Source organism: Sinocyclocheilus rhinocerous, unplaced genomic scaffold, assembly GCF_001515625.1.
Source record: "Sinocyclocheilus rhinocerous isolate Xijiao unplaced genomic scaffold, SAMN03320098_v1.1 scaffold898, whole genome shotgun sequence".
In the NCBI taxonomy this organism is placed as follows: Eukaryota; Metazoa; Chordata; class Actinopteri; order Cypriniformes; family Cyprinidae; genus Sinocyclocheilus; species Sinocyclocheilus rhinocerous.
In genome coordinates, this window is record NW_015652144.1 from 1234677 (window position 1) to 1247283 (window position 12607).

Genomic DNA, 12607 nt, shown 5'->3' on the forward strand with positions numbered 1-12607 from the left:
GGATGGTGTCCTGGGGTATTTCCTCCCAGATCTGGACCAGGGCATCACTGAGCTCCTGGGCAGTCTGAGGTGTCCCAGAGGTGTTCTACTGGATTTAGGTCAGGCGAGCGTGGGGGCCATTCAATGGTATCAATTCCTTCATCCTGCATACTCTCGCCACATGAGGTCCGGCATTGTAGTGCACCAGGAGTAACCCAGGACCCACTGCACCAGTGTAGGGTCTGACAATGAGTCCACGGATTTAATCCCGATACCTAATGGCAGTCAGGGTGCCATTGTTAGCCTGTAAAGTTCAGTGCCGTCCCTCCATGGATATGCCTCCCCAGACCATCACTGACCTACCACCAAAACTGGTCATGCTGAACGATGTTACAGGCAGCATAACGTTCTCCACGGCTTCTCCAGACCCTTTCACGTCTGTCACATGTGCTCAGGGTGAACCTGCTCTCATCTGTGAAAAGCACAGGGCTGCAGTGGCGGACCTGCCAATTCTGGTGTTCAATGGCGAATGCCAATCCAGCTCCACGGTGCCGGGCAGTGAGAACAGGGCCCACTAGAGGACATCAGGCCTCAGGCCACCCTCATGAAGTCTATTTCTGATTGTCTGGTCAGAGACATTCACACCACTGGCCTGTTAGAGGTCATTTTGTAGGCTCATCCTGTTCCTCCTTGCACAAAGGAGCAGATACTGGTCCTGCTGATGGGTTAAGGACCTTCTACGGCCCTGTCCAGCTCTCTTAAAATAACTGCCTGTCTCTTGGAATCTCCTCCTTGCTCTTGAGACTGTGCTGGGAGACACAGCAAACCTTCAGGCAATGCCACGTATAGATGTGCCATCCTGGAGCAGTTGGATTGTGCAACCTCTGTAGGGTCCAGGTATCGCCTCATGCAGTAGTGACACTGACCCTAGCCAAATGCAAAACTAGTGAAAAACAGTCAGAAAAGATGAGTAGGGAAAAAAATGTCAGTGGCCTCCACCTGTAATCCTGTTTTGGGGGTCGTCTCATTGTTGCCCATCTAGTGCACCTGTTGTTAATTTCATTTACACCAAAGCTGATGAAACTGATTAACAACCCCCTCTGCTACTTGACTGACCAGATCAATATCCCAGGAGTTTAATTGACTTGATGCTATACTCTGATTAAAAAGTGTTCCTTTAAGTTTTTTGAGCAGTGCATTTATAGCATATTCAAATATAGAGAAAACCATCTCAGTTCCAGTAAGACAGCACACGTAGTCACATGCATTGAGGCCCAAAAGGAAGATTATAAGTAAACAGATGGGTATCGAGTTGCAGTTCATTTTTTTCCTCCCATCCTCAGTCCATCCTCTCTTTCTCTGCTTTACTATGGTGACATTAAGTTTGAGTGACAGGCCAAGCAGAGGACAGATGCATGTCAATCTGACAGAGGGATCATTTAGTAATGGAACTGCCAACAGCTGGACATCAGAGCTGCAAAATGAGGCCATCTGTAAATCTCTCACCCAAAGGTAGAAAGAGAGAGAGGCCGTGCAACCATGATCTCCCTAACAATGTGTTCAAACACACACAGGTTTATATAATACAGTCCAGTACAATACCACGCTCAGAGACTGTAGCAATAAAACCTGTCATAAACCTAGAACGTCATTTCAGATGTTCCTCCTCAAATTCTCTTAAAAGGAGAATTGTTGACAATTTTATATGTGAAATATCTTTATGCGCTACTGGTTAAAAGTTTGGGTCAGTTGACTTTTCCATGTTTTGAAACAAGGCTTTTATGCTCACCAAAACTGCATTTATTTGATCAGAAATATGGGAAAAACAGTAATATTGTGAAAAAAATATTACAATTTAAAAGAACTGTTTCCTGTGTGAATATATAGGAAAATGTAATTTATTCCTGTGATGCAAAGCTGAATTTTCAGCATCATTACTCCAGTCTTCAGTGTCACATAATCCTTCAGAAATCATTCTAATATGCTGATTTGCTGCTCAAGAAACATTTCTGATTATTATCAATGTTGAAAACAGTAGTGCTGCTTCATATTTTTGTGAAAACCATGATATGATGAATGGAAAGTTAAAAAGCAGCATTTATTTGAAACAGAAATCTTACATTATACAACATTATAAATGCCTTCACTGTCACTTTTGATCAATTTAATGTGTCCTTGCTGAATAAAAGTATTAATTTCTTTAAAAAAAAACATGTTGGCCTCAAACTTTTGAACAGTAGAGTATGTATAACTTTATATCTCTGTACTCTAAACAAAGTTGATGCTCAAATGACGCATATAAGAACTCCATTAAGTCTCATGAGCTATATAAGAGCTTTCTTTGAGCAATAAACTTTTTCTGTAAGACACCGAGATCCCTGTCTAGGCAAACCTGAGCACAGTTTGAGACATGTTTGAGATATCTTCTGAAACTGTAGTTTTAGTGGAGATTTAGTACTGAATGAGATCTCATTTGTGTTTGTTTTTGCTCTTTCCTGTAGGTCTGCTCCAGTTCAGCATCAGTTAACAGGTTAAATCCGTGCATCAGTCGGGATTGAGGTTGCCATGAGGACGGAGGTACTCAGGTCTCTATAGTAACCTTGTCCTGGAGGTGACTGAAACGATGGTAATAAGAGTGTCTCTCAGGATCTGCCCACTCACATATAAGTGCTGACCTTTCATACCAACTGCTGAAGAATTTTGCAAGTATGCAAGCATTTGACGGCAGGTTATTCACACATGTATTTGTGTTTCTGTTAAACATAAACTGTGGCACAGACACAGGTGTGCTATTATTATATATCTTATAAGTTTTTCACTTGGTACACTATAAAACAACCAAACAAATCTCACAGACATGCATTGAAGAGACCTGAGCCATATGAGCACACACATTTGGATTTGTACCAAATGACAGAGGTAAGATTATTTGAAGGTACAAATAGCCCATCATGTTGACAGAGGCTATTTACACTAGCTCCGCCCACCAATGTCTGGTGGAATAGACAACATTACAAAAGACACGTGTCAAGCAACAGGAACGGTGGCATAGGATGTAAGGCACGCGGCGGTCATTTTTGACGCAATCGACCCGATTACGAATCCACCTTTTGCCGAACTCGTTCTTCTCTCTTTTCCCATCACATATCAGATTGAAAAGAAACTTATTTTCAATAAAAATGTAAATATTTGAAAAGTTTAAATAAAGTGTTTACCGGGTAGGGTTAGATGTAGGGAGGGTTTTATTGTACCAATACGGCATCCATTTAATAATTTTAATAAACATGATAATTTACACTCAATATGTTATTACTGCATACTGTTTTGTAATGTACTACAATTCTGAGGTGCATATATCTGCCATTTTTTGCGTCTACTATTTACACTTATTGCAAAGCAAGTGCTGCTGTTTTTACATAGTGTAAATAGCATCTATCACTATTTGCACTTGATAGCTGCTGTCAAATAAATTTGTTTAGGGTTGTTGTTTATAATAAATGTTGTTTACAATGAACGTCACTACTTACATTTTCAGTCCTCTTCCGTTCTGAATACCTGAATCTTAAATTTAAAGGATTCATTATGGATTGAAGGGAACTAAACTTGTAAATGTTTTGTTTCATTTACCAGTATTTTACATTATTTCTGAATATAATAATAACCCAATTAACAAAAAATATATTCTAAGAACCTTTTGCTAGCATTCACATTCAATTATAAAACTGTTATTTCTGAATGTTCTCTGAATTTTTAATTTGGCAAACATTATGGGAACGTTACTTTTGAATGTCCTGAGCATTCTACAACAAGTAGTAACATTTAAAAAAAATGTCTATCCATTTCAGAAATAAAATCCTCCATGAATTTTGTATAAATAACATTTTCTGCTACTGTTTTGAGAACAGTATTAAATACTAAGATAACTCTAAATGAACATTCTGTTATAATAACTGGAAAAAAACGTTTATTAATAAGTATCTGTGGAGTATTTTGAGCTGAAACTTAACAGACACATTCTGGGGACACCAGAGACTTATATTACATATTGTAAAAAAGGGCATAATATGTCTCCTTTAAGCCATACAAATAAGCTGTCTTTGCACATTATTAATTTAACTCCATTCCAAGAGTAATTAATTGGTCTGATTTTAGTGTATCTAATGTGTTATATAGGGTGTTTTCTGTCTGTATCTCATTACATGTCATTCTCTGTTTCTCATACAGAAAGAGAGAGAGAGAAAAGAGCAGTGCAAATCCCCAATGTTCTGTTATCATAAAAACAGCCATTAACAAACCTACAAAAGGGCTTAGGAGGGATCAGATGTGAATGTAGAGGGGAAATCCTCTGTGGGATGTGTGCCGTGAGTCGAGGAGAGCACTGATGGGAACTGAAAGTGTTAAACCCAGATCACAGACAGACACACAGATCATTGTTTCTTCTTACTGGGTGAGGTTGATAAGGCTCATAGGATGAGGTTTGTAGTTATTAAGGCGAGTGAAACTTTGAATAATCTCGAGTAATTGCAAAACCCTATGCTAAGTAAAGAAAGCTTGCATTTTGTGCATTTTGTCTAAAAGTTATTCAGTAGTTTGACTTTTAATTCAGCCAGTAAATTAGTTAAATTCTCAAGTTAAATGCAAAGAAATCGCATCTTGCAGTTTATAAAATTCTTCTCTCAATTGTTCTGTTTATTTTTGTTTCTGTTCCTCATAATCACTAATACCCCTAACAGTGCAATATTTCACATTAACACAGATGGGTATTTAGCACAATCAAATCCTTGAACTAGCCCTGGCACCACAAACATCATCCTGTGGCTCCGTTCTGAACAGTGTTGCTGGGATTTGCAGGATTATGTCTCTGTGCACTGCGGAGACGGAGACGGTTAGTGAGAACCACAATGAAGGACTTTCACTCTTAATTCAGCGGATTATTGGCGTGAGATTGTTTATGCACAAACAAAAAACTCTCAGCGTTCATGGACTGAATTCATTACATTTCTTTTAAAGTGTAATTCTTTTAATGCAGTAATTCTAATTTTTTAAATAAATAAACAAAGAATTTGCTCATATGTGACCCTGGAGCACAAAACCAGTCTTAAGTTGCACAGGTATATTTGTAGCAATAGCCAAAAGTACATTGTATGGGTCAAAATTATCGATTTTTCTTTTATGCCAAAAATCATTAGGATATTAAGTAACGATCATGTTCCATGAAGATATTTTGTAAATTTCCTATACCATAAAAATATATCAAAACTTCATTTTTGATTAGTGATATGAATTGCTAAGGACTTTATTTGGACAACTTTAAAGGCGATTTTCTGAATATGTTTCTTTTTTTTTTTATATTCGGCCAAATATTGTCCTATCCTAACAAACCATACACCAATGGAAAGCTTATTTATTCAGCTTTCAGATGATGTATAAATCTCAATTTAAAAAAAATTTACACTTAAGCCTGGTTTTGTGGTCCAGGGTCACATTTAAAACCTTTTCAGTAATTGAAATAATTTAAGAGAATAATCAGTTGTTAAAAAGGTATATACTGTAGTCTCTAATTCACTCTTCCACAAATAAAGGCCTAAAATGGTTATAAATCGGAGCAGAAAGTCTTAAATTTAATAAAGTGGTGGCATTAAATGTTGCATGCACTGCAAAACAAATGAATATCTTCCTCTGTCGTTTTTCTTTCCAATACAAATTTCTAAGCATCCTTAAACCAAGATACATTTACTTGAGATGCAAAATGAAGTCTTGTTTTCTGAGAAACTGGTTGGTTACTAATGGGCCTCAGTCAGTCTCTGTGATATTCTGATCTCTAGATATGACTCAGGTCCCTCCTTTAATGCAAGTCTGTATATTTTCACCTGTTTTTTTTTTCATTCACCAGGTAGAAATCGTAAGTCCGATCACTTAGTACAGTAATAGAACACCTCTGCTCAACAAGACATCTGATTTGAGGAATGGTTCATGTCATGTCCCGCGCACAATTGTATCACAGTAATCCTCAATGCATCAATGCACTCGAAGATGTTTAGGAGGGTGCATCATAATCTCCTGCCTCTTTCCCATAGGAGAATCACTGCAGGTTTAATAGCTTAGAGGTTAGTGGTTACTAGACTGCATGGGACTGGTTACTCTTTAGGTGTCACATGAGGATTGGTCTGAGCTCTGTATGAGAAGACTAACACAGTAGGGTCAGATTAATAGTGCATTTTGGGTAAACCATCTAGCATCATATTGTAAAATATGATTTTTTTTAAATTTTATTTAATTTTATTGGGGTTCCTTAAAAGCATAGACGCATTTTTTTGGGGATGTTTGCAACGTATAGAGACAACTAGGTTAATTAGTGTAAATGCTGTGATTTATTTATTTGATCATCAGGGGTGTGTTATTTTAGTGTCACTAATATATTATTGCTTTTGTCAATATTTTAAGTTAGATTTTATTTTTATATTTTCTGTTTTAATTTTTAGTTAAAGTTTTGGTAATTTTGTAGTGTATTTTTGTCATTTTTCTTAATATAATTTTTTTAATCTATATATAGTTTTAGTGTTCGTTATTTTAGTACTTCAGATTAAACTAAATTAAAATGAAAATTGATGAAGAAAAATCTTTTTTTTTTTTTATATATATATTTTTATATTTTATATTTATATTCTATTTATTTATTTGATCTTATTATATTTTATGATTTATTTTGTTTCAAGTAATGACATTTTTTATGGTTTTAGTTTTAGTTAAATAACTCTTCTTTGGGAAACCTGTATGAAAACCCGTATTTTTTTTTTTTTTTTTTTTTTTAAAGAAACAGTCTGGGGTGGAATGCCCGCTAGTGGACCGGTGATAGTGACAATTCGATTTTTTGTTTTCATTATATTAGGGCTTTAAAGCATGCTCTCCTAATGACAGCTGCTCATTTAGTCATATCGTGAGAGACTGTGGTTAACTATCACAGACCTCCGATTATATGCCACATGTCACCATGCTGACCGCTCTGTGTCCTCACACGCAGAGACGACGCTGTGTGTTCTCAGATAAACCATTCATCCCTTTTAGGATTTATGGAAATTATAGCAGCACTATGGCTGTGTTTCATTTCATAATAATGACAATGGGCTTGATGAGCTCATGGTACACTGATACTGAGTGATTATCTATGAGGCCGAGCTGAAGCAAGCAGATAGATCTACATGGTCACCTTTTACAGAAATTATTCATTATAAATGTTATATTCACTAATTCACACTCTAAAACCTTGTTGAATTTATCTCAATGTAATTAGTGAGATGACTTACCCAGCATCGCTGCTGTATCCGCATATTAAGGCATCCTTGGATCCTTCAATTTTGTAGAAATTGTCTAAGGGAACAATAAAAAATTGTCTTACTGTATGGCTGCTACCTTGGCCAGGTCTCTCTTGTAAAAGAGATTTTAAATCTCAATGAGACTTCCTCGTTAAATAAACGTAAATAAATAAATAAACTAAAGCCCTAAATAAAATTAAATTACTTGAAATAAACATTAACTAAAAATAAAATAAAATATAAAAAATGTTTTTATTTTCATGATTTATATTTATTATTCATTATAATTAATCAATATTATTATTATTGTTACTTTATTAACTTATTTTATTTCTGCTAGTGGCCAATGCAACAGTTCTCATTTTTGTTTAATTTAAATTGAATACTAAAATAACTAAAAACTAAACTTTAATAAAAAATAAAGGAATATATAAAAAACAAAACCTAATAATAATAATGACAAAAACACAACAAAATTGCTAAAACTTTAACTAAAATGAAAATGAAAACAGACAATATAAAAATGTAATTAAAAATATTTACAAAACCTATAATAGTGCATATACTAAAATAACACTGCTTTGAATGTCTGTTTAGTTTGATTACAGAGTTCATTAGTACTTTAAACGTCTCTAGTGAATCCACTAAGCTCAGCAGTACCATGTTGACCTCTGTCATGTTGATCTAATACTGACTGACAAACGTTATCTTGGTGAGTTTCATTGATTTGTTTTCAGTACCTATCACTCAACCTTGTTCAACATTAAATATCAACCTATAATGCAGGGGTGTGACAGCAAATTGATGCGATTCACGATTCATTGGTTTTCAGTTCAATGCAAAAGTGATTTGTTTTGTAAATTCAGAAGGATTGAATGTGATTCAGTACATAGTTCAGCACACTGATTTGATTTAGTGAGCATTGTAACTTTTTAAATTGACAGTAGAATTAATGATTGCCGTGCATATGTAGCATTATGCCCAATAAAAATCAGCTGAACCTTCATTAGTTAAGAAGTCCTTGATGGAGAGCCAGGTCTTGTTGTTACAAACGAAGCTCCCGTTGCCAGGGTAGGTGGAGTTAACGCAGTGGGCGGGGCTACGGACACACTTCTGTCGTAGGATTCCCATAAAGAGCTGTAGACCAATCAGAGCGAAGACACTGAGACAGAAAACAGTGAGGATCATCACGTCCGCTAGCTTTTTAACCGACTGGATGAGAGCACTGACAATGGTCTTTAAACCTGAAGAAAAAATAATAATAAAAAATATTACATTCAAATAAATAAGTTAATTGGCTTATCCAGTGCCTGTATGAAAGTAAAGTGGATAGCGGGACTGAACCTCACCTGGGATCACTGATATAGTTTTTAGAGCACGCAGAACTCTGAACGTCCGTAATGCTGATACGTTGCCGAGGTCCACAAACTCTGTCACATACCTGGGGGGAAAAAACAGCAGTCATTCTCCAAGAGAGCTCAGCTCTTTAAAACAGTGCAAAAAGTGTGTGCACTGATTTATGTCCATGCAAAGTCATGATCATTTTGACTCACGCCTCGGAAATGAAGTGAGACTTATACACACTTATACACAAGGTAAACCTTTGTCTATTAAAAACATTTTTTCTATTAATTGAAAAAAGCTAAAAAAAAATAAAATAAATATTAGATGAAATAATTTAACTAAAAGAATATTAGAAATGTTGACTGACCAACTAACTGAAATTTTAAGTTGAAACTTTCAGGAACTGAAATAAAAAATAAATAGAAATATTTAAAAAACAAAAACTGATACATATGCACATTACAAAATTACTAATAAATAAAACCAAAATTAAAATATAAAAATAAAAGCAAAATATAAATAAAAACTATAATGTATATTATTATAATGTATGTATGTTATAATATATAATATATTAATAATACTAAAACACCAGTCTAGTTTTGTGTAAATCACCTTGTTCCTGTGAACAAAAATATATTTTTATATATTTATGCATATCATGTGTAAGTTAATGTAAGTACCTTCTTTACATAGTCATGACAGGATATAAATTTACACACACAGGGTAAGCAATTAATTTATCACACTAGATTCATGTTAACATATGTAATGGTTGTCTTGTGGCTATATTTTTGAAACTATGTAATTTATTGTTTTACCTCACTGTATTACCCCATAGACTTCTACTTTAACTGCTTTTTGTTCAAATTATTCCCTGTGGTAATCACATTTCACAAAAGCTGTACATACAGCATAACTTGTACAGAAACCGGAAGATTCCTCAAAAATCTTTATATGCCGCCTCCATCTCGCCACAGTATTTCACTAGTTAACGGTTTTGCCAGAGGATGTGACATTTGAAATCTGCTCCATCCCCTCGTGATTTTACACAAAGAGGCACCACAATAATCTAATCAGCTGGGCTTTATGAGCTTTGACCGTTTTGCTAAATTAATAACAAACCGAGTTGGTATTTTGGTGTCAGTCACACACCAGCATATTGTTCTCACTGTGACAATGTCATAAATAATACTTAGTATATACATAATCATATAAAGTTCATTTATTTCTTTTTGTAAGAGCCACAAATGTCACGGTTTCTTTCAAAGCATGAGAGGAGATAAACCCTCTAAACTTTGAAAACAGCTTGGAAGGACAAACTAGAGCAGTTTGTTAATGAGGGGAAATGTTCGTCCTGCAGTAGTCGGTCTCTCTCTTTCAGTTAATCCACTCCTCTGATTTGGTGGAGCTGTAATGCTGGATATTTAGGTCACCTGACAAATCCCGATCTGGATACCTGCATCCCTTGATTTACATCTTTCTTGGTTCCTCTCTCTTTAGATTCACACTCAACTGCAGTCTTGGGTCTCATTGGTTTGGTGTTCAGCACCATGGACAGCTCCATGAATAACTGTATCTCATGGGAATAAGATCTGCTGATATCTACTTAAAGAACAGCCCGTTTTTGTTTCTAAACCCTAGTTCATATTTCCAGTAAAATATATTCACACACAGCAAATTTCAATATGCACAAGATCCATTAAGATCAAACATTTCAGTGAATGACAACTTAAATTCCAGTCTGCTGTTTACACAAAGTAATCATATTATTTCAGAAGACATGAAATACAACAAATAAGTCATATGAACTATTATCATGATCCTTTCTGGTGGTGTTTTGTCATTTATGAAACATGGTAGTACAAGTCACTGTCCACTTTTTAGATTTAAAAATAAAGTATTAACAATAAGCTAAATTTCTCCTTTTATGTTCCAGGGAAGAAAGAAAGTCATACAGGATTGGACTGATATAAGGGTGAGTAAATTATGACACAATTTTCATATTTGTGAACATTGTTTCAGAACACTCAGTACTTTAAGTCCTTATCCAGGATGAGACAATTAACCCTGTAAAGCCTGACATATAAAATAATAGTTGGAAAAATTAATAAAAAAAAAAAAATGGAACAGTGAATTCAACCTCTAGACAAAATTTTCTTTCTTTTTTTGAAAAATGCCAATATTATTAATAAACAAAGTATTTAAATTTTTAGTTTTAATATCTGTATTTTTCAATGATTATGGTATGAGTGGCAAGTTTAATTTAGAAAAAAGAGCATGTGTGCAAAATCTTTAAATTAAATATGCCCCTGTTTTTAGAGTTTCAAACAGTGAACAAATAAAAATATCTTAAAAGACATCTTCTAGAGATCACCAAAATGATGCGATAGTAGTAGTAGTAAAATACATAATGTACACTGTATTTTTAAATATGCATAAACATTTAAAAACAGAATAATGGTATTGCTCACTCAAGGTATTTGGTCCACAGCGGAGGATCCGACATGGCCATGAAGCTGCAGTTTGTCAAAATTGTGCACATGATGAACAAGCTAAACAAAGTGAACAAGTTAAGGAAATGAGCAGCAGTTCAAGGTTGAGTTGAATCAAAAATGCCTTAAATATTACAGTTAAATTTCTGAAACTGAATTAAGATAGCAAAAAGCATGCATAATAGTAATGAGAACTTTGACTGAAGGAAGTAGAATTAAAATGGAATGGATTTTTTTTAACATTTAGTTTTAATATGCCTTTTCAGTACATACTCTATAGCATTTTTCTGTTCAACTTACTCAAATATGTTATAGACATGGGGCGTATTGTATATATTATTTTATATTGTATTATATATATTATTTTCAGTTTAAAAATTCTTTGCAATTCAGCACATTTTGTCTAACCCTGCTTATCACTTATTGACCTCTGAGTTGAAATTTCTACATGTTTTAAGCATAAATTGGAAATTGTCAGATATAATTTATTGTATTTCAGAATGACTGTGCCTGTGACGAGAGTTACCGATGACCCTCTGAAACATCACAGAAGTAAGTTAAAGTTGAGATCAAACTACACAGTAAATGAGGACTTTGCTATTATCTAGGTCTACGTCATGTCTTTAAAGAAGCTTTGAAAGAAGTTGCTAGCCTGCAATATTCATGATGCCATTTCTGTTTATCATAACTGAAAATATGGAAGGATTTTACCCCAGTGATAGGCAAGCATCTGTTCCTTTACTCGGTTTTCTGTATTCTGTATGTGAGGTTTTAACAGAGCCTGAACATGGACTCAGTGTGGGGATTTTCAGAGCCTGTCGCATTTGGGGATAACACAAGATATCGCTGGCCCTATCTGAACTGCTTATAATAAACATCCAGTCAGAGGACGCGGTATAGTGTTTAAACTAGAAGTGGGTCATTCTACAATTGTGCTGGAAAATTTAGTATGGATCATGTTCCTAATAACTTAACATCATGTTATTAGCGCTTTGCATTTAGCAAGAAAATACATAATATGCTTTTCTACTTCAAAATTTGATGTTAAAGGTGACATATCATGAAAATCTGACTTTTCCAGGTTTTAAGTGCTATAATGAGGTCCCCAGTGCATCTACCAATCAAGGAAACGTGAAAAAGATTAACCCAGTAACTTTGCTTTGCTAAGCCTTTTTCTGCAAGCATCTGAGAAAACCAGCGCGTCTGATTTCGCTCCCTTGGTGACGTGGCAAAGGGATCTCATTATAATATTACCGCCCCTAATCTGTAAGTTTCCACCCACGGCGCCGTTAATATGTTTTAGCAAGCGACAATGGTGTACCAGCTCTAATGGCATGGCGAAAGTTTGAGCAAAACATGCTAACTTTTCTGTCTTTGGCTGTAGAGACGAGCACAGAACACTATTTACAGTCCCAGCCTCAGAGGAGACGAGAGAGCAGTGGATTTATTGATTTATTTAATGTATATTGCTGCTGC

At 35.1% G+C, this 12607-nt stretch overlaps 1 protein-coding gene across 1 annotated transcript in view; it reads right to left on the reverse strand.

Moving 5' to 3' along the window:
- LOC107713684 (sodium channel protein type 4 subunit alpha-like) overlaps window positions 1-8721 on the reverse strand; it is a 36481-nt gene extending 27760 nt beyond the window's left edge. Inside the window, exons 1-3 of the mRNA XM_016519266.1 lie at window positions 8642-8721; window positions 8294-8536; window positions 7284-7347 (exon numbers count right to left, since the gene is read on the reverse strand). Coding sequence (XP_016374752.1) covers window positions 7284-7347; window positions 8294-8480 — 251 coding nt within the window. The 5' untranslated portion in view covers window positions 8481-8536; window positions 8642-8721. The remainder of the gene's footprint in view (window positions 1-7283; window positions 7348-8293; window positions 8537-8641) is intronic.
- Between the last annotated feature and the right edge of the window lie 3886 nt (window positions 8722-12607).